The sequence below is a fragment of the Eubalaena glacialis genome, chromosome 14 (genome assembly GCF_028564815.1).
Source record: "Eubalaena glacialis isolate mEubGla1 chromosome 14, mEubGla1.1.hap2.+ XY, whole genome shotgun sequence".
Classification (NCBI taxonomy): domain Eukaryota; kingdom Metazoa; phylum Chordata; class Mammalia; order Artiodactyla; family Balaenidae; genus Eubalaena; species Eubalaena glacialis.
The window spans coordinates 36,654,490-36,678,447 of NC_083729.1; the positions used below are offsets into that span (position 1 = coordinate 36,654,490).

The 23,958-nt window shown below is 34.3% G+C and overlaps 1 protein-coding gene across 1 annotated transcript in view; it reads right to left on the minus strand.

Annotated features, from left to right (window-relative positions):
* The window catches only part of LRPPRC (leucine rich pentatricopeptide repeat containing), a 110,371-nt gene that overhangs the window by 45,221 nt on the left and 41,192 nt on the right, over positions 1 to 23,958 (minus strand). Inside the window, exons 14-23 of the mRNA XM_061210707.1 lie at positions 23,785 to 23,851; positions 13,779 to 13,806; positions 11,947 to 12,004; positions 10,768 to 10,874; positions 10,478 to 10,555; positions 9,705 to 9,749; positions 9,230 to 9,343; positions 8,037 to 8,167; positions 7,239 to 7,324; positions 5,615 to 5,822 (exon numbers count right to left, since the gene is read on the minus strand). Coding sequence (XP_061066690.1) covers positions 5,615 to 5,822; positions 7,239 to 7,324; positions 8,037 to 8,167; positions 9,230 to 9,343; positions 9,705 to 9,749; positions 10,478 to 10,555; positions 10,768 to 10,874; positions 11,947 to 12,004; positions 13,779 to 13,806; positions 23,785 to 23,851 — 922 coding nt within the window. The remainder of the gene's footprint in view (positions 1 to 5,614; positions 5,823 to 7,238; positions 7,325 to 8,036; positions 8,168 to 9,229; positions 9,344 to 9,704; positions 9,750 to 10,477; positions 10,556 to 10,767; positions 10,875 to 11,946; positions 12,005 to 13,778; positions 13,807 to 23,784; positions 23,852 to 23,958) is intronic.

A 23,958-nucleotide genomic window follows, 5' to 3' on the forward strand; every position in this document is an offset into this window, starting at 1 on the left:
TTGGTTGGATCACATCACTTTAAAAAGAGATAAAAATGTCCACTCCTCATATGATTTGATGTCATCATTAATCTTTCCTATTAAAGCTTGAAAACTTTGGGTGAGGGAAATGAAAAATATGAGAAAGTATATAAAATTCACATTGCTGTGAAAATAGTTGTATACTCATAGGACTTTTGAATTTCAATCACAATTGATAAGTACTACATGAAGCTTGGCTACAGCAGTGTGACACATTTCTAGAAGTGGTGATGAAAGAAGATTATCACAACAGTTGAACTCAAGGACCTTTGGGTTCCCTCCCAGTTCTAATACTCTAACGCGAGGTTCTATGAACTTGAGCTTGTTAGGTTGATCATCTCAAATGTTTCACACCAGCAGAAAAAAAATCATCACATGAAAATACCACTTTTATCAGGCAGGATGAAATCAGTAAGTGCAGTAAAATATCAAATGGAAAAAGGTGGTAACTGCCTTATACCCAAAATGTGGGGGAAGACTTTATCAATCAGTGTAATTCTAGTTTCTGTGACCTAAAATGATTCTGTGATTTCCTTTGTACACTTTAAAACACTAGAACTGATTTAAAACTCTACTCTAAAATAACAATAATCCTTTGAAGAAATTTTGTTGAAAATATTAATTCTGGATTCAAAACTTACTCCGTGCTTATTTCAGTATACACGCATAATTCCTAAAGCTTTATATACAAACGGGTCACAAATTTTTAAAAGTCCAATCCTGATAAAAATTTAGCCACTGCTTTCACAAACCTCAAATAATACTAAGTGAAAATCAACTCTATAACATACTATTATGTCTAAGAAAAATCCACTGTGATATTTTCAACGACTAGACACCCCCCCAAAGTATTTCAATGATATACATAAAGTGATTTTCATCAATAAAACTATATATGCTAATAAAAAGTAATCAATCATTTAAAAATATTTTTGATTGATGCAAATTAACTCAACATAGCCTTTACCAAAATTCTGGGAGTCTATGAAATAAAAACAGAACAGTGGAAAGGAAGATTCTATAATTCTAAATTTTAAGAACACACATATATATAATAGACTGAGTCCAATAAGAACATGGCAAATCTGATGTTACCTCTTGTGTTAGTCCTTATTATGAAATGAAAGTATGCTTTATGTCACTGACAGAAAAACAAACCCTGGACATAACATTTATATGAGGCTGATCATAAAAATATCTACTTAAAGGTACCAGAACACAAAGTCCTCCTAACTCAAATTCCTTTATATATAACTGTAAAAATCACAAATGTGTTTCATACAATCTTGAACAAGAACAACCAGTGACAACTATCTACCTATTGGTAACTTTAAACTTAGTCTCCTTACCTATAGTAAATAACTTCCAATTTAATCAAAATTTTAAATGACAAATATTAATTTTTAAATTGGAATAAAGTGCTTCAACATTACGCATAAAGTGTTAGTGAAGTGGCGATTTACCTAAAGAGCTTACTGACTGAAAAGCTCTCAAGATCTGAAATCACTGGAGAAAAGAGGGGCTTTAGGGGAGAAAAAAGTTCAAAACAAGGGAGGAGGAAACAAAAAACACCTTAACACTTGAAAAACTGACTATTCTATAAATCTTAAGCAGATGTTCAGTGTGGAAAGAAATCAATTCAGGAGAAACCATCGACTTCACAAAAATTATTCTGTGAAGAGAACCAGCCCTTGAAAGAGCTAAATGTTTTTTTTCTGTTCATCATCTATAAATGCGGAATCTTCAAGGAGACTGGTGTTGCAATTACAACTAATCCTCCCAAAAAAATTAACTGTGTTGAAGGCTTTGTAATTTCCCTAGGTACAATTTAGCTGTCACTTACTTTCAAATTTACTCAAACATGCGTTCGGAACAGCACTAACTTCACATGTCAAGTGCTTTCCAGCCAATTGAGTCTAAACTGGAAGTCGGTGTTAAACAACTGAATGATTAGACAAGATAGCTCATTTCCCTGCTCTTTTGTTCAGAATAAAATGCCACATTTACATTATCAGGCTCAACAGGATTTTCTGACAGAGGGAGAAAAAACCCTACTGAACACTGTCCGTACTAAGCACATGAAGCCTGTCATTTACCAATCATCCTTCAAAAAGCAATAGCCATGAATGTAACTTAATTACGACCCAATGATCCTTGACGAAAAATCATCTTATCACTGTCCTGTCCCCCTAGGGCAAATGAACCACTTTTGTCCTTTGGCACTGATGATGCTAAATTCTTAATTGCAATAATGGAGTAAAAGAGCCAAACCTCCTTAATTTCCTTTCAGCATATAAAGAGTTTTACTCTAGAAGGCGAGCATTCCCATAAATAATAAAATTATCCAGTACAAATGAAGATGCCAAAATTGAAGGGGAGTGTATATGACAGAATAACCAGCATTATAAAAAGGGTATTTCCCACTTCTGCAACATATTGAAGTGTTACAGTGAGTTTTAAAACGTATTGGTATAGGTTCATCTTACAGAAATTGTGACCTTTATGAAGAACTCAAGATTAATTTAGCAAGAGTTCTGGGAGGATTATATGGACAAAGTCCATGATTCACTTAAATGAAATGCATGTGGGTATATATAGATTAAAGCACAAATCAGCACAGAAAAATCCTAAATGGAAAGCAGAAATTAAAGTTTCTTTGATCATTTGCACTAAATAATCCAGTTAAACAGCTTCAGATATTTTTCATATGAAATGAAACCAAAATGGATCAGCTATACAAGTTAATCTGAAACTGCATCATACAAATTTTTATGCTTTTAAAACTAATGGCCCAGATTTCATCAATTTTATTTCCTTTATCATAGCATAAAGACTAATCAAAAGCTCTTTTAACCTATTTTAAAGCATTTCTTTCTTCCTTAATATGAAGGATCCAGGTCATCTTTCTGGATCAGGCATGATTTCAATTAAAAAAAATTTTTTTAAAGTAGTTACAAAGGAAAATGTTTAACATTCATGTGGACTACATGTAGACATGTGTCTTATAGAACAGTCCCAATGTAAACGAAACACATGAAAATTTTGTTCAATTCAGCATACTTCTTTTCAGTGCAAGTATTATTTTGATAATACAAATCATATTAGTTTAACAACTTCAAAATTTTGCAAACCTGTTGTTATTTTGGATTTCCTTTGGCAAATGAATAAAAACAAAATATATTATTTTTCATAACTGTAAAGCTTTTAATACAATATCCAAGTAACAAACTGATACAGTATTAAATTTCTGTGTTTTATCCAATGCTGGAAAAGTCAGTCCAAAATTAAGATCTATTGAATCTTAAAGATCATCTTTCTAAGGAACTCAACCTCACAAATTTGTTCCAGAATTACAATTTGTAAGTGACAGCCTTTTTCAGAGTCTTTGCAAAGACTTTCCAAAAAGATGCTTGCCTTTGAAAGGAGGAAGATTTTGTAAAGTGTTCTGAAATGTTTCTCATAATTCTACCTCAAGTTTGAATAAAAGCCTCATTCTCCAGATGAGCTCATACCAGCTGAGGCCAATTACCTGATATTATTGAAGATTAAACATATTTAATCAAATCAAATACATGTAGACTTTTGGGCAGGCTAGCGTAGTTAATCCTAGTACTGCACTTGTCATGATTCTGAATTAATTAGCTATCTTCCATCAGTTGGGAAAACACAATTGAAAATAAGTTGCAAAGTCAATGTTTTCCTCCAACTTAGCCCCGACCAGGAGTGCTACTACTGTTTTCTGCTAAACATGAAATTTCCTTTATCTCCTTTTAATTATTCTCCTGACTCTAAAAGAGTCAACAAAACCTTTTTATCATGACAGATGAAACTGAAGATCTTGTCATGGAAACTGCCTCTGCAAAGCAAAGATAGCAAAAAACAAAAACAAATTCAGGCAAATAAAAATAGAAGGTAATTTCTCTTTGTATCTGAAAGTAGTAAAAAAATCATAAAAGACCCTAATTTAGATTTCTCTAGCCCAATTAACAGGGACAGTCAGATTTTACTGAGACACACAAATCTCTGACTGTACAGTAAAATCGGAAGCACAGAGTTCGCTCCACATTAACATCTGAATCCCATGCTATTTCCATTTTCCCTTGGGGGAAGTTCTCCTTGGTTCATGAGCCCCATCTGCAGACCTCTTCTGGAAAACTTTTTTATCTCCTCTGTCTTCAAAGTATTTCTATTTGTAAGATATTTTTTCTACCATGGCTTCATTTTCATCATTAATTATTTTATTTTTGCCCAATGGTGGAGGAGGGCCTAATTCTTCTGGGCATTGGGCCCATTTCTTTCAAATCCCTATGCAGAGCTCCACATGCAATTTGCAGAGACGGGTCTTTTAAACAATCAAAAAAATGCTAGGAGGAAGCATATTAATTATAGGATTTCTATATAAAGTTGGCTGTGAACATGAGAACTCAATAACACAATAATTGTTTGAATCACTATTTCTTTAAAAAGATGTAATGCTGAGATTGTGGAGGTTAAGATTTAGCTAAATCATATAAGTTGATAAACTATTTTTTGATTGGATGGCAAAGAAATTATTTCATAAAACATTTATGTGCATGTATGTGTGTGCATATATATATATATATATATATATGTATACACATATTTCCTAACAGAGTTAGTTAAAAGAGATGTTTTTATTCCACATTTTAAATTCAATACTAAATCATTCATTATAGTCAATTAATTATACCCCCTAATAAATAAAGAAAAACTACCAGAAATGTGGGAAGAATATGAGAACCGTTAAGATTTATCTTTTACTTTTCTCCTGACACTGATACGGCAACATCCAAACTAAAATTAGAAAATCACAATCACAAAATAAGCAGATTAAAAATTGCATTAAGCCATGGAAGAGATGACAAAGAGGTAAGATCTGAGAAATTTTTTAAAACTGAAAACACAAAAAGAAAAGAATAAAGGATACTTTATCATCTTACTAAAATCTTTCACTCATTACAAGAGAGTAGGCTGACTTTATGATTTGCACTGGAAAAAATACCTTAAATTGGGCACCAACATGAACATTCCAAATGCAAAAATTTTCAAATTCAGTAAATCTCACCCTACTAACAAAATTCATCTTCTTCCCACAAGACACAGAGACATCTTCTACAATATTTATCGAAGCTAGAATAACTACTGTATTGGTACATGCAATTAAAATACTACATGGAGGAAAGGAGCAATGAAGAGACGCTGCCACATCATTACCTGAATAACAGTCATGAAGCATAAAAGCCCTAGAGAATCCTTCTTTCTTATATTTGTTAATAATTAACACTTATAAGGCTCAAAACTGGGAAAAACTAGATTTGGCTTCATGTAATATCATCACATGCCCCACACAAAAAAAATCACCATAGATCATTCCATTGAGAAGTAATCCACAGGACCACAGGGCTGCTGGTGATTTTAAAGGTCACCTACTCCACAGAAGTCCTCTTATTCTGTGGCGAATAACCTCCAAGGCTTCCACAGCACCACAGAGAATTTACAAAGTATAATCCCCAAATGATTAGATTCATTCTTTCAATGCCAACATTTAAAACTGAAAATTCAATTAACTTACTTTTCCAGATACAGGGTGACCAATGGGGAACTTAAGGTGGTAGATGGTTTTGCTAACCCTAGAGTCACGATGGCTTCATGCAACTGTTTTACTGTTTCAGTTTCACCTCTTAAAGCTGCGCCATTTAGGATGTGGAAAAAGGACAAGACTGTTGCATCTTTGATAAGAACATCCTTCTCTTTCATCTCCTTTAGAATGTTAATAGCATCTACAATGAAGCAGCACAAAAGACCCTTAGGTAATTTCATGTAGGGAAAACAAACTGCTATTAAAACAGCATTTCAAGCCCAGCAGGAATGTAAATTCTAGTGTATAATGCCGATTTCAAGTTAATTACTACTTGCATTTCTAAACGAGACTACAATTATAAATCCACAATAGCATGGTTTTATCATTTCCCTGCAACTTTGACTACAAATTATAGATAGGGACTGTGTGCCCACTCTGCACCACATAACCCTGTACTGTCTGCCCTATAGCTGTAAGATCCTCCTAAATGGATGCTTTTATCGTTCAGAGCTAACATCTGCTAAATCACACCATTGTTTCTTCAGCAGATGGCTTGTCAGGAGGCCAGATAATAAAGATGTGTTTACACTGTATATACAGCCAGACTAATGGTCTGATACCGATAGGGCCTGTTTGCTATGTCGATACTAATTAGCCAAGCAGAGCCAATGAAAGCTTTCCAAAAGACTGCATGTCAATACATTAGATTCATTAAGCTTCATTAGGAAGGCAGAAACAAACATTTTAGGATATGGAATAAGTGCATTTTTATAATGTTGTTCTTAATTATTGCACAGACAAAATGTTTTGACCGCTTTACAGAAAATGATTTTTAAAAAGCAGGCTAATCTTCATAAAGAATTTTCTGTGTTAGAAGGGTTTCCTAGGAAAAAATTCAATGTTCAAATCAAATATTTTCTCCACACATTTTTCACTATAAAGATTTTTTAAAAATCTTCTCTAGGAATAAAAGGAAGAGAGGGAGGTTAAAAAAAGAGTTTCAAAATAAAGCCCAATGAGAAAGTTAAGAAACAAGCAAAGAGTAAGAATAAATTATCAAGTGTAATTATATTAGCCTTAGCATTATCTCAACTACGAGAAAATTAGAGTATGTACATCAACAATATAATCAGCTAGGCTCTCCCTGCAAACTTCTATGTAAAACCTTATTAAAGTATACATTTTGTTAATGTTATTAAAAGTGAAGACAAAGACTCTTGCAAAATTCATATTCTTGAATAAAGGTTATATTTATAGGTTTTATGTTCAGCCTTCTAACGTTCTTAAGCAAAAACAAAGCCATTAGTGCAGGCACATAGGCAAATTGTGCTATAAGTCATGATCTTCAAACTCAATCCAAACAGCAATGCTAATAAAAACTAGCTGCAGAAATGCAAAAAGCACTGAGCTGTGCAAATGTAAATGACAAGCTGGCCAATCCATTAAAACTAATGGCCTACACTGTCCACGCAGCTCTGGTTAGATTCACATGCAAATTTGTATGCAAAGTGTTCAAGCACTTTGCAAGACATGATATACCATTAATATCAATTCACATGTTATTCCAGTGGCAAGATACTTGCATCACACGTTTCCTTTATGTGCTGACGCTTACCTTGGAGCTTGCCATGTTTTCCCAATACTTTTACAAGTCTTACATACTTGCTGGTATCAAGGACAGCAGAAGAATCTAAACGGTCACTAAAAATTAAAGCCATATTTATATTATGTTAGAAGTTGTTTAACTGTTAAAAGGACTGCAATATCTACTTGATCACTTTTCAGAAACTCATCAGAGTCTGAACTGTTATTAACATTGGCCTCTATAATTTAGTTAAGGTTTATTTTTGAAGCCATATACAAATCCACATGTAATTATATTCAAAGTGACGAAGTAAAAATCTAACACTACATATATACTGCATCTTTCCATCTGCAAATGACACTAATACGGAACTCTTTTGCTTCATGGCACTTAAGGTGATTCTACCTTTGTCATGAATACTGAAATACCCCCGAAAGACATATTTTTATTTGGTAAATCTATCAGGATGGGAAACCAAAGATACCTTAGAAATGGACAGAATTTTGTTTACACTACAGTACAGGAAGTGGAATATTTAACAAGCTTTATAAAATAGTTACCATCACCACTGCTGTCATATGCAGTTGTATAATCAAGAGGAAAAAACTTTGGCTTTAAGGAATAGAACGTCTTATCATACTTAAACAAAGACTCCTTGCTGAAAACAAGCCATAATTAATCAGAGTCTTATAGTATGAAATTTCAAAAACACAAAAGAGAATTTTTTAAATTCACATTATATGAGAGTAGTAGTCAATCTACATGATCCATCAAGGACTGTATATCAGCATACATGCTGATGATTTGTTTCAGTGCCAGGGTACTCACAATTCTCGTTTCAGGTTCAATGCCTCTTCTGCATTATCATGTCGACAGCACAAATTTATTAAAGAGGCATAGCCACCGATAACCATATCTGATTCATATTTTGCTTTCAATTCAAGAGCTTTTTGCATGTTCTAAAATAAAGGACGGAAGTGAAAAAGAAATAAGAAATTAATATAAAAGTAAAATAAAATTTCTAGTTGCAATGTTCAGAGTGTAAAAAAAGTTAACAGTACTTTTAAAATAAATGGATTCATGTTATCAACTTCACCTTGCTCCCTGAAAATAAATGGATTCATGTTATTAACTTCACCTTGCTCCCAGGTATTTTTATTTGCTTTTTGAAAAGCAGGAAAAGATATATATATATGTGGGGTTTAAAAGATTTGTTATCCACACTGCAAAACAGGCCACTATGCCAAATTTGATGTTTTAAGGTTTGGGTATTGTATTATAAAAAAAAGACTTCCAGATTAAATATGTACCAAGTGAGCCCTTACTCACCGTCCAATTTCCATGCACAGAAATATCTATCATTGCAACGTTCCTCACAGTCTAGTTCAATATCCAAGTAATGTAAGGAAATACTTTAGAATTTAATAGTACCATGTTATAACCTTAAAGTCAGCTGTTATTTTTGTTCCCCTAGAAACACAGGCATAAAACCAAATGATACTGAACTAGAAACTGAAAAAGTCTAGTGATATACCACAAATTGCAGACGCACACTAAAATGAACACAAAGTACAGCTGGACGCCTGATGAAAAAAGGCAAGAGACCCTTTATCTCAGAAAGACTTTTTTCCAGCAGGAAAATGGAATTTCAATCCCTGCATTAACAACCCAGTAATATTTGACTTGCAAATGACTACTGCATGTATCAGTTGCTTGACAATCTAGATATAAGAGACCGGAGCCATGGCTTGAAAGGACATTTGGCATGTATGATAAACCTATCATGGCTGTTACTATCATTCACTTTGCAGATTATTGTAAACAAACTACAGCAACCAGAAAACATGCCATTCAAGGTGTAGCTGAAATTAGCTAACCTTTCATTTAATTGCATTCTTCACAGACATGATGTATAATAATTAATTGTAAAAATCATAAATATTATATTTGGCTTTGCTTACTTTTCTCTATAAAGAATTTTTTTTTACCTTAATAGCATATTTGAAATAGTTAAAAGTTACCTCTTCTGAACACAGCATTAATATGAGTTGCTTTAGGACATCTCCTATAGGTTGATTTTCAGCTTTTAGTTTTTCAAGTTTAGACTCCAAATCAGATGATGTAGGCTGCGTAGTCTACAGAAATGCAAAGAAAAAAGAAGGAAAGAAATTTCCTATAAAGAAAATGCACCCTTTGTCACTCTTCCCTTTAAACTGACCTTTCCTAAATGTCATAAATGCTATCATGGATATTAATCTGGGGATCTGGGGATGGACTCCAGGGGTTTATAAAGCTCCTGAGATTATATGTAAATTTCTTAGATATGCCGATTTTTTTGAGATATGCTCATTTTTCTGAAATAGCTTTTACCAACTTCTTAGAGGTACACTGATGACAAAAATGTTAGGAACCACTGGTTTTATAAGGACACAGTCTAGAACTCTCATTAAATGTGGTTATTATAGTATGTAGAATCTACTCAAAAAGCCTACTTACTTTTCGAGAGTCTGTCTTCTCTCTTTCAACCAACATATTAACATCCTAAAATTGGGATTTAAATTAGAATCAGAAAACATGTGGAAAATATATTAGCAAATGTCAAAAGCATATTTTGGAAATTTCATTTCATTTTACTGTTATTTTTCCATCTTCCAAAATTTTCCAGAAATTCTGTTCATGCTTTATAACCACTGTAATAAATACTTTAAACACGTTCTTCAATATATAAACAGCATTTACCAGCAATCAATGAAAAGCCTTATTTTAAAGGTTATCATTTAAATAAACTTTTGGCCAAAAGCAACATATTTGGGCTTCCCTGATGGCGCAGTGGTTAAGAATCCGCCTGCCAATGCAGGGGACACGGGTTCAGGCCCTAGTCCGGGAAGATCTCACGTGCCGCGGAGCAACTGAGCCCATGCGCCACAACTGCTGAGCCTGCGCTCTGCAGCCTGCGAGCCACAACTGCTGGGCCCGCGTGCCACAACTACTGAAGCCCGTGCGCCTAGAGCCCGTGCTCCGCAACAAGAGAAGCCACCGCAATGAGAAGCCCGTGTGCCACAACGAAGAGTAGCCCCTGCTCGCTGCAACTAGAGAAAGCCTGTGCGCAGCAACGAAGACCCAAAGCAGGCAAAAATAAATAAATAAAATAAATTAAAAAAAACAAAACAAAACAAAAAAAACAAAAGCAACATATTTAAATAAAATTTTAACATGCTTTTATATATAAATTAAGCATTTAAAAAAGTTGATTATTGTTTCACACACACCTTAATCAATTCAGGAACATGGTAGCTATCCAGCAGATTACGAATGCCTCTGTAGATATTTTCAGGAATTTTTACATTCTGTCCAAAGGGAAGGGAGGAGAAAAAAAAACTGAGTTTTAGACAACCAAACTGAGATTTGTCTAACAGAAATTATCTCAGACATAATTTAAGTCTCCAACTCATCTATGTCATTGAGAAGTGGTCTGGTTGTACTTAAAAGCAGCAATTTCAAATCTAATAGATACATGTCAGGCAGGACAGGCATTATATAGCAAAAAATGAAATGGTACCATCTCCATCAGCTGATGGAAGTATTGTCTCAAACGCTCCTCCTTGGCCTGTACCTCTGAGTCACTCATGCTGTCAATCAAGTTATAAAGAAAATAGCCAACAGCTTCTGTGGGAAAAAACAAGAGAAAGCATTCCACTAAAATTACTGAGACTGTCATGTTATCAAGATTAATTTATAAGAAATCATTTTGGTGTGAGATGTCACCCTGATGAGAGGCTCTGAAATGGCAACAATGATCACTGAGGCATAGAGATTATGTGGTTTGGGAGCACATATCTAACTGGTGAGTGAAAGGAATATTAATTATTTTCAGACCGAGTGACAGCTTTTCAGTACTGAATCTTACTTCAATCTATTTTTTTCCACCACTCTGTGACAGAAGTTGTCCTGCCCAAGGCCTTACCCCTTTCCTGTCCAAATCACAAATAGTGAGAATAAATAAATGCCTTGTACACATTTCTATACTAATTTTTTGGTGGGCAATACTTAGGGAAACATAAAATTAGAGAGGATTGTTAAATGTTGAGTATAGAAAGTTAAATAATTTTAATAAGCAGATACAGTAATCCTGTGGAGAGCTGCCTATTAGCCAATGAAAAACTGAAATTAACAAAGATGTTTTGTAACAACAGTAATTTTCCTATGCATTCAAGCATAAAATGTATAGGGCATGTGTTAATACCTAGGATAGAAAAATACGAACTTTCAAGAAGGGTACCTTCTTACAGAAACCCATATATTCTAGGCTTTATTACGTGAAAACAAAAATCATTAAATGTCAAATAATATATTTTGGGTAATAAATTATATTTAAGTGGAAAAATCTACAAGACCGCTTTACTATTTTATATGTTTGATTATACTGGCAAAACATTAAAATCACATAAACACGAAGGATTACTAATTTTTAAGCCTATTTTGATTGATTCTATAAGAAGCATTTCCTCAATATCTTAAAAAAAAGCCCTCCCAACCCTCCCTTTAAAAAAACAATTATGATAAAACCAAACACCTCATAGATCTCAAAATGTTGTGATTATCAATATAAAGATTTATAACCAAATGTTTTCAAATTTCACTTTCAAAAAGAAAATGTTTACTGTAATCCTTCTAGTCCATCATTACATAGAAGAATGGATTTGTGGATAAGTTACAATCATCGAAATTGAAACGCTACCCGTTGGTCCTGGAGGCTCCTGGCAATAACGTCCATCCTTGTACAACAGTTCTGTTATCTGGTAAGACAGAAAATGCGTGCATTGCAGCAAGAGAAGCAAACAAGAACAAATACAATCTGAAATTGAGTTCCTGAAATAATAAAGCCTCTCCCCAGTAAGGTGTTATTCTGTATCATAGTAATTCAACACCATCCCCACCTGCCAAGGAGATTGTTTCGTTTTTAAATAATAGGTTTGTCTTTTAAAAACAAAAACAAAACAAATCCATGTTGAAGGAAAACTGCAATGTTTCATGAAATGTCACTAAGAAAGCCTCTAAACTGATCTGTTTATATACTGTTTTAAATAAACTGTTATAATAGGAAATAGCTTATAGAAATTATCAACCAATGTTATTTGTCATTGTATTGTTTTTGGTCTTGTTGAAATTGGTCCAGTTTCCTCCTTTTAAATGAAGTTTTACAGAAATAAGAAAGTAAAATATCCTGAACCACTAAATAACTTTTTTTTTTTTTAAGTTTTTCAACATCTTCCCAGTCATTTTAATGGCATTAAAACAAAAGGGGGTCGAAAGTTCTAACATGTTTGTTCTCATTGATTCTTATCAACTGAATACACAAAAACTAAAGACTTACTCATCAACATTAATTCTGCCCACAAAATTTCACTTTAAAAAATTCAAATATGTATTTTATGATGAAAACGATTACAAAACCTACATACAGTACTGACATCTAACTTTTGAACACAGTACTTGACTATATATCCACAGGCAGAAGATAATAAGAACGGAACATAGTTTTCTGAAGTGATATGAGTTAGGAATTCTGAATTACTTCATGTGTATACTACGACTGAACTTATTTGTTCTTTAAATAGTGCCTGGCACATACCGTTAAGTATTAACAACTCAAACTACAGCAGCTTCTTCAGCTATTTATTTTCTAATATGGAAAATTAGGCAAAACTGACCATACCACACTTCATTCCACCATGAAATCACGCTGCTGTTAATAGCAATTCAAAGGTTAAGGTAGAAACTGTTCAAAAGCAAAGCAAAACAAAACAATCCTTACCTACAAACTGTTTTTTAACCAACACAGACATGTGTAGAAGGTAGACAATAAATTCTACCAGAAGTTGTAGCCATACATCAGACATGACAGCCAAATTTAACACCAAATTTTGAACAAAGACACATTTAATAAACCAATGAAAAATCTTTCTAGTCAAAAAATTAGTTCTAAATATAAATATCTCAACCATATATTATAACTGACTATATAGTTTGAATGGCAGTTTAAGTAATACTAAAAACAGAACTGAATGAAAATAAGATTTTTTAAAATATTTAAATTGGGAATTCCAATCAATAATGTGCATTCTGATTTTATTAAGCTACAAATATTCTTGTAATTCAGCATAAGGGTCATTGTACTTCCTGCATAAAAGCAGTTAACTTCTTAAAAAGATAGCAGTTTAAAATTGATTTGTATATCATTCATATATATACATATAGACTACACTTACACAAACATATACACACGTATATATTTTTAAAAATAATTATTAAATCTGTATGGTTACTGCAATAATGTTAACAGTTGTTTTTTGGAAAAGTTGAAAACCTTAATGAAGAATTTAGGACAAAGTAAAGGATCACTTCAATAATAAATTTCATGCTCCAGGAAAGCAGTTTTAAGACTAAAACGACAAACTTCAAGATTCTAAATTCACTTAATTTATAATGATACATGACAAATATATGAAGCTATTATAACTTTTGCTTTTTATATACCATGTTATGATTTGCAATATTAGGAATACTTACCTTGCTCCAAAGATTTATATTCATAGACCTGCAGGGGGCAGCAAAGGATTAAAAATAAACCCAAAAGTTTAAAAAACATTTTTAAGTTAAAAGACACTAGCAATTATTATATGCAATGCATACAGATCAAAGCCCTAAAAAAAATAAGTAAATAAGTGTTTCCAAAATCAAGGTAAATTTTCAGGGCAAGGTAATTTAGAAAGATTGACTCTCATTTACTTTGAACCCTCGAAATAAAGAGATTTACTGATTCTTGCTCTTGCTCTGATTCAAGAACAAGAATCAGTAAATCTTGGGGTCCCAGTTTGATGGAGCAGGATATTTGCATGGTCTCAAGTGTCTACCCAAGACTGCTTATTACTTGTAATGGTAAAGACAGTAACCACATAATGGAGAAATCAAACCAGTATCTTCACTGAGTGATCAAAATTAACACCACTAATGAGATGCTGATGGACACATTTTAGATTTAATTCCCTGAGAAGGACAGAACATCACTCCTGCGGTATGCCAATCAGGGATGTAACATGAAACTAATCATGGGGAACCATCATGAAGAACATTCTAGAAAATAACCGGCCTGTATTCTCCAAAACTATTAATGTCATAAATGACAAAGGCTGAAGAACTGTTCCAGATCAGAGAAAATTAAAGAGAAAAGACAACTAACATCCGTCCCTGAACTGGATTCTGTTCTGGAGGGAGGAAAATAAAAAAAATTTTTTAAATTTAAAAAAGAGAGCGAGAAAGAGAAAATAATTGATAAAACTGGTATATGAGCTATATTAGATAAAAATATTCCATCAATGTTAAATTTCCTGAATTTGTCAACTATGATGCAGTTGTGTTAAGGGAACATCCTTGTTCTGTGCAATTATATACTGACATATTTAAGGATAAAGGGTCATGACATATGCAACCTAAGCCCAAATAGTTCCAAAAAATTAAAATTTATATATACATGCATGTATAAATAGATGGAGAGAATGTATAATGTCAAAAAATGCTAAAAGTTAATAAATGGGGTATATAAAAGTTCTCTGTACTACTCTTGTAATTGTCTATAAATTTGAAATTATTTCAGGAAAGCAAATAGAACGGCTCACCCAAATTCTGACTGTTTAAATGAAAAATCATTTACAAAACTGGGTAACCAATGCACCCTAGTCTTATACTATTTAAGCTTTGTGAACTTAATGTCTATAAGCTTTGTATATTTAATTCAAACACAGAATCTACTTTAAGAAGACTAGTTACGTTTTAATGATAATTTTACAATGCGAATATGATTTATATATTTATTATAATTATGTATATTATACTTAACATTGCAAAATACCCACAAAATTTACAGGCCTTTTTAAACCTATATCCACAAAAATTCATAGCCCTCTTTAAACTTGAGGTTGGGAAGTTTAGGGTGGACTGTTTTGGTATAGTGAGTTAATAAGGCACTTATTTTAACTTCAAAAACATTCAGAATGAACTACTGACACACATGACTACTTGGATGGATTTCAGGGACATTACGCTGAGTGAAAAAAGGCCAATCTCAAAATATGATATACTCTATGAGTCCAGTTATATAACCTTTGCAAACTAAAATTATAAAAATTGAGAACAAATTAGTGGTTGCCATAGGTTAGGGATGGTGGATGGGAGATAAAGAGGTACTGGGGGCAGGGGGTAATTTGTAGTGATGGCATAGTTCTGTATCTTCACTGCAGTAATGGTTACACAAATCTATACGTGTGATAAAATGAGATGTAACCATTGGGGGAAAATGGATGGAGAGTATACAGGCCCTTTGTGTCCTATCTTTGCAACTTCCATGACTCCATAATTACTTCAAAACAAAAAATAAGAACATGTTCCATGCCCCTCTAGAATCCTCTGCCTTATGATAAAATCATCCCTCCTACTAAAGCACATTAAGAAAAAGTTTTGAAAAAGATGAAATCTTATTCATAAGTGGGAAAAAAAAATGTTTACGAAGCCCTGCATTTAATAGTGTTTCTTCCAATTTTGGAAAAAACTCTTTGAGTAATCAGTTAGCAGAAGACATGATAAACTGACCCAAAAATTGTCTGACCTAAAAATTGTATCTCTAGGCTGAACTGGAAGACAACCTCTCAACTGTTACAAGAAAGTTTTTCATCTCATCCATCCACTGATTACAGAGCAGCCTCCTCCGACTACTTGACACATCCATATGTTTAAAAAAAAAAATTTTTTTTTTTTTGGCCAAATAGTAAGTGAAAGAAGAGTGAGCACTCAAAATATGAAGATACGGACTTCCCTGGCAGTCCAGCAGGTAAGATTCCGCGCTCCCAATGCAGGGGGCCCGGGTTCGATCCCTGGTCGGGGATCTAGATCCCGCATGCACGCCACTACTAAGAAGCCCACATGCTGCTACTAAGAAGCCCACATGCCGCAACTAAGAAGTCCACACGCCGCAACTAAAGATCCCTCACGCCGCAATGAAGATCCTGCGTGCTGCAACTAAGACCTGGCGCAGCCAAAATAAATTAGTTAAAAAAAAGAAGATAAAATGCTGTGCAGTGAAGAATAAGATACAGTAAAAATTTATATTGATTAAAAAATCAGGCATCTTTTTTGGTTAGGCTAGAATCTGCTTTAATTCCAAGAAATCTGAACCTGTAGATAGATGCTTACCACACCTAAGGAATTGGGGTAGGGGGTGGTGGTGCTGGGGAGGAAGGTGGGGATAAGGGTAGTAGGGAAATCAGTTTGCAAGGACTTGAGAAGCCAATGCCCAAAAGTGTACAATATTAAGTGGCAAGATTTGCAGTGGTTTGTCATCTGTCCTGTACCATGGACCCCTTTGGGAATTTGGTGAATTCGTTTTCTCAATTACTGTTAGTTTTGTCAGGTGTGATAACATTACAGTGGTTGTTTTATTTAAAGTAAGTTCTGAGGTATATACGAGACAGAATGACAAGAGGTCCATAATTTTAAACAGTCTAGGGGAAAAAAGGGGGGTGGGGGTGGGGAAGGAATAAATGAAACAAGACTGCCCAAATCTTAACTGTTGAAGCTGGGCAGTGGCTACTTTGGAGTTCTACTTTCGTGAATGACTGAAAGCTCCATAATGAAAAATAAACACATACCATCTCTGGTCTAAACTCTACATCTCTATTCTAACTCTCAGCATTAATAAACTGGGCTTTCTTTTTAAGAAAAGCTACTTTAATCATATCTTTCATCAAACATCAACTTAATGTAGAACAAAAAATATTCCTAAGATAGTAAATTGCCATCAAACCTGGCATGAAGTACCTAGGGAAGGCATAGAGGCAAACTTTCAAAATTGTACACATATCTAAAATAACTGAAAATGACTAAAAGCACTACCTTGAACATGAAGCTTCATGACAGATGGCACAGGTCCAGAAAAAACAAACTAAAAAACCCCACACAGAATCTTTTAAACTAAGCTGTATGAAGGATAGTTAACACTTCTTCATCACACACGCAATCCCTGCAATCTGGCTTCTGGTCCCAAACCTCCACTGAAAGTACTCTTACTATTACCACTAATCTCAATTCAAAATTCAACTAACACCTTCTGGTCCCCTTTGACTAAGTTTTGAGGTTTGTGTTGTTGATCATTCCCTGCCATTCTTCCAGTGATGCTACTCAATCTGTTACAGAAATTCTCCTTCCCTAGGTGCTCCTTAAAAACAATCCTCTGTACTAGGTTCCAAGTGCATTATATTTTTTAATTTTTAAGACAATCCTGCAAGTAGGTATTTAAATTCCTTGTTTCACAGAAGAAGAAACAGACTCAGAAAGGCTAAGTTTAGAATTATCTTCACCGGAAGTTCCACAGGCACCTAAAAGGATCCCACGAATTGTTGATTATCTCTTGCTGTTGTCCTATTCCCCCACCTACCCTTACGGTCCCCTTTTCTCCCCGCTTCAAATATCCATTATCAGTCTTATCTTCATTATGTCAATCTTTCAGCGGCTGAAAGCCATGACTCAAGGTCTAAACTTCATAACTTAGAATGAGATCATTTGTGAAGAGCCCCAGGCTACCATTTTGGCTTTATTTCTTGCCATTATTTCATGGGCAACCATTATGTCAATCTATCATCAGGTTCCCAAATGCACTGTTCTCTCAGCTTCAATGCCTTTGCCTGGAATGCCCTTCCTTCCCCTGGCCAAATGCTTATTCATTCTTTAACCTCAGTTCAGCACCTTCTCTACACATCTTGCCCTGACCCATCCCTCCCCTAACCTTGGCAGAAAGAGACAGTGATTCAGTTATATATATATATATTCTTTTTCGTATTCTTTTTCATTATGGTTTATTACAGGATATTGAATATAGTTCCCTGTGCTATACAGTAGGACCTGTTGTTTATCTCTTTTATATATAGTAGTTTGCATCTGCTAATCCTAAACTAATTTATTCCTCCCCCCATTTCACCTTTGGTAACCATAAGTTTCTTTTCTATGTCTGTGAGTCTGTTTCTGTTTTGTAAATAAGTTCACTTGTATCATATTTTAGATTCCACATATAAGTGATATATGATATTTGTCTTTCTGACTTACTTCACTTAGCATGATAATCTCTAGGTCTCTCCATGTTGCAGCAAATGGCATTGTTTCATTCTTTTTATGGCTGAGTAGTATTCCATTGTGTGTGTGTGTGTGTGTGTGCACGTGTGTACACACCACATCTTCTTTATCCATTCAGATAGTATCTTCTCTATATATTCATAATTATCAAGACAAGTTTGCAGTTGCTTTCCTATTTTCTGGTACCTAATTAACAAGTTGGGGGCAAGAAGATTCCTATTCATTCTTGAATTACCTATTATCTCACAGTCCCAGCCCTTAACACACACTAAGAGCTAATATTTCCTGAGTACTCACAAACTGTACTTCATGAAGTACTTCCCTTCTCCTTGTAAAAATGTCATGAGTGGGAGCCTCACTGGCTGACTGAAAAGAGGAACTTAACACCTGGCACTTAACTTGGTTGACTGTGACAGGGGTAGTGTCAGAAACTTGACTTTTGTCAACATGTGAAAGGCAGCTCTGCTCCAATGGTACAGATTCCTACTTTGTCAAGTTCAAACTCTTGCCACTGGGTCAGAAAAATCTCTCCTTATATCACAGAACTCTTTATCTATGGACTACGAAGACTTAAGTGCCTCCAAGCCAATTCTCAAACATTTCTCTTTTTGGTATTTGCCAACCAAATTCTGAACTATCTTCAGTGATATTTTGTCTCTTAGAAGTGACTCAATATTTCTGGGTTGGAGTTTTCAGTAATATACAAAATGTACACTGCCTTCTTTCTCATTTGAAGTTTGTTCAGCTGGTGCTATTGTTAAGAGGAAAGAAAGTCTTATTCATACTAAACATATTCTTGCCCTGGATTTGACAGAAGAATTCACTAACTTAACCAGAGTAAATGCCCTTTCAAATACTTTAAAATAGCTTTATTTTTAAAAAAAAAATTTGAAAGTAAAAATTCCCTAATAACCTTGAATAATCTCACCCTAACTAATAGCAAAACTGAATTTTAAACATTTTATATAGGTGACTTCGCCTCTATAGGCTACCAATTTGGTTTATACATTGGGAAACTTCGGGAAGGCATGACACTTAATTGGTATTCAATGACCATCTCCTGAGCTTATCAATTTACAGAAACACTAGCTTGCCACTTAAACATCACTCAAACACCACTCTCAGAATATATGAAGAAAATAGTGTTGGTCTTTCAAAAGTATTGTGGGATAGCATAAAAAATTAATCTGGGCCCAAACAGGTTACAGAACACATGGGAGGAACTACTGCCTCTTGGACCATGGATCTACCACTATTAGGCAGGTAATACTAAAGGCAGATAACTCTTTAAAAAATTGCATTCCAATACCAAAATGCACATCCAAGTTTCCCTTAGAATTAGCTAAAGTGACTATGCTATCTCATTTAATGTTTTATAACTATGAATAATTTTTTTGGTAACTTTAAGTGAATCTCTTATGGGCTAATCCTTATAGGAGCTGCAGGACTCTACTGGCAATATCAATCAGTTTGGTTTTCAGAACAGCTTTCAGTCACTCAGCCAATTCTAAAGTTGTCAGAAGAGTACAACAGGACCCTGAGAAGCATGTGATAGGTGACCGTTTCAAAAGCTGTACTGAATGTACTGACAAAGGGATTTGAAAATATATATACTATTTGGCTCAGCATCGAATGAAAGATAGAAGGCTACATTAATGCCAAGATAATGGACTGTAATGACTATGTTTTGAATTTTTAATAGTTTTGGGGGTGGGAGGAAAAGAAAGAAATTACTTCTAGTCAAATACTTCAAATTTTGCACATTCTTATGATTAATGCCAAATTACCACAACCTGAAACTTTTCGGTATCTACAATAAGAAAAATTCATCAACATAATATAGTTTTAGAACCTACAGATTTAAAATATTTCTCTGGAAGGGACTAATTAAAACTTGTTTTTATAGGGCAGACTATCAGAGCAGAGAGACCTTGACAAATAGAGAGCCCTGGAGAACTGCAGAGGGTTGTCTTCAGGCTTCAGCTAAGTACTGATAAGCACATTTGAGTGAAGAAACAATCTGAAGTCCAGGAAACTACCTGAGAACTTTCCAGAAGCTCAAAAAAAGACATTTCCCAGAACCCACACATGGAATTGGAATAGTTCACATTCCTAATAATCTCAAAATACATGGGCTAGCAGACAGAATTATCAGTATCAGGAGGATACTACCTTAATAGTAGAGCTTGACTAATTTAGTGGGAATAATCCTAGACTAAAAGCTGCTCTAGTCCTACCTAACAAGGCACAGAAGCAAGCACTAAGAAAACTGTTCCAAGTAACTTAACACTGTCTCAGAACAAAGCTCAAAAATATTTAGAGGAATTGAAAAAAAAATCCGTATCCACCAGCATAAAATCCACATCTGGCATCCAATCAGAAATTATAAACAAGCACAAATGTATGATGCCTGAAAAAAAAATTAATTAACAGAATTAGTAGGCAAGAACATCAAAACATCTATCATTAATATCTCCATATAGAGAAGAAGGAAGAAAGAAGCATGAACATGATAAGGAGACATGGAAGATTAAAAAAAAAAAAATCTGAATTTCTAGAAATGAACAATATAATGTCTGAGATTCAAATACATCCTAGATGTATCTCTGCTTCAGCCAGCCTCCACACTGCACAAGTTAGTCTACTTTCTTCAGAATAAAGGACAAGTTCCTTCATGTTTTTAAAAATATTTTACAATCTGATCCTAACCAACATCTCCAATCTCAGCAATAAATACTTGTTGAATTAAAGGGAATGCTCAAAAACAGAGGCAGAAACACAGAATATATAAGGCCTCGATAATTAATTCAACAGTGCTAATCATGTGCCAGGTATTAATATCTATGTGCTGAAGATAGTGCAATAAACCAAACAAACATGGAACTTATGTTCTAATGATCAAAATAGCTACCACAAAATCTTTGTCACAAAATAGGAGCAAAAAAAGATAAGCATGCCCTTATTTAGGACATTTTATTTTTCCAAATTGCAATGCATTAGGGTAACTAACTTCCCAGCCCACAATAAACCAGAAACAGCAAATTATTTTAGTGTATGTAGGTTAAGGTAAGTACACTGACAGTTGTCAAGAGAGACAGTTAAAAAAAAAAAAATCTTACAGCAAAGATGACACAAAATTAAAAAGTAGAAACAGAAAACACAGCAACCAGACACACTTACTGGAGAGGTGAGCAGCTCTCCATACTATAATCTTTAAGCCACTAAAAGCTCAATGACTGACCTAGGTATATATCAGAATATGCAATTAGGTTTTTTTCATCATAATGAATCAACTTTATAGTCCAAGCACTTTGTTTAAGAAGTCTAGGATTGGGCTTCGCTGGTGGCGCAATGGTTAAGAATCCACCTGCCAGTGCAGGGGACACGGGTTCGAGCCCTGGTCCGGGAAGATCCCATATGCCGCAGAGCAACCAAGCCCGTGCGCCACAACTACTGAAGCCCGCAGGTCTGGAGCCCCTGCTCCGCAACAAGAGTAGCCCCCGCTCGCCGCAACTAGAGAAAGCCTGTGCTCAGCAACGAAGACCCAACGCAGCCAAAAATAAATAAAATAAATAAATTTATTAAAAAGAAAAAAAGAAGTCTAGGATTTGTGAAATATAACAACTGCCTTTCAAACTGACTAAAAAAAATAATAAAGGTAAAGAAGGAAATACCCATGATCTGGAAGTTTGTATGAAAAACTTGTTTTCAAGTCTTTTGTCAAGGACAATTATATGAAAAGTCACTATATTACATATACTTCATAATGCATTATGGGTTCTTGTTTTAAAATCTGGCTCTACTAGCATTTTTATCTACTTGATTATGTGTTCTGTATTTTTCAAACTTTATTTTAAAGGCACAGACCTTGGTTTTTTTTTTTTTTTTCTTAACTTCAGGAAAACAGCAATTATTTAAATGTATGTAGGTGTATGAGAGGAGTGGAACTGTACTGGCTAAATAAAGAATGGCAACAAGAATCCCTCCTACTTGTCCTGTCTCTTCTTGCCTGCAATGGAGGTTCCAGAGATGTCAACAGAAAACCTAGGGCTTCCATCAACAAACAGTCCAAAAATTACAGGGTTCAATATCAGAAGTCATTAACATTATAAACACAGAAAGAATGACAATATTAGAAACTCATCCTTTTGCAACCACCTCTGCTAACAACTGATTCAACAAGGATTACCAACGGCTACTATCACCACTGAGTGAAAGGTGCTAGAAAACAGGGTAGACACACTATCTCAAAGTATCACCCCACAGACGCCTTACTAATTACAAAGGAGATGAGGTTCCTTTGCAAGGAAGAGAAGTGGGGGCCACCAATGTAAGCAAATGATCAAAATTAGCTGATGGCACCAAATCTGGACACCTGACATTATATTCCTTAAGAACTGCCAATCACCTATGAAATATACTTGCTAAAAATGTTCAATCTGAGGCTGATCGTGAGGGAAAAATTAGGTAAACACAAAATATGAGAGGGACATTCTATAGAGAAAGAAGCCTCGACTCTTTCCCCACCACCACCAAAGAAGTAAGGAATTGTTTTTAAGAGAATAAAAAGATAGCAATCAAATACCGTGCATGAACTTAACTGAATCCTCAAAAAGTAAAACAGCTATAAAAGAATTTTAGAACAGCTGGGACAATCTTAACACACACTATGTATATTAGTTGATATTACAGTATTGTTAATTTTTAGGAGTGATACTGGTAGTGTGATTACATAGATGATGACCTTATTCTTAAGAGAGATATATTGAAGGATCCAGTATCATGATGTCTACAACTTCAAGGAGTTCAGCAAAAAAGCAGAAAAAGTGTATATATGTATATGTCCATATGTATATATTAGAGAAAAAGTGTATGAGAGAGAAAGCAAGTCAATATGGCAAAATATCAACAATTGGTGAATCTACATAAAGGGTATGTGAGTATTTCCTTTACCACTCTTTCAACTTGTCTTTATGTTTGAATATTTTCAAAATAACAAAATTGGGAGAAAAGGTCATTAACATTCCCTGAGCACACTGAGGAGGAGAGTAGTATTACACTGAATAAAAGTCCTCTTGTAATTAAATGCTCAAAGTATAAATCAAATATACATGCAAATTTGTCTATAACTCCAACTCGCCATTTTCAAAGAGTGCTTTCTTTTTTTGAAACAAGACCTCTACCAAATCAGTATGAATTTCTTGGAATAGATGATTAAAAAAAAAGGCAGCCTAAACTCACAACTACTTAGTAGGAAGAATAAAATAGATAAGGTTATTTCAGGTAACTAGTATATTGGAAGATAAGAATATCCGTTTCTTTCCTCACACAGAAGGTCAAAAAGACAGGAGAAATCAGTCTATATTCAGGCAAAGATTATATAAGGTGATCACCTTACCTCCTAAAGCCTAGAATTAGGCTGCCTCTGAATGAAGCAAATGAGAAAGGCAATGTATTTGATTCCACTGCAAAAGAAATAATCATCATGAAACCCCAGACCAAAACCAAAAACTTAAATTATCAATTTATTTGAAAGCACATTTATACCAATACCTTTCAATTTTCATCTGGG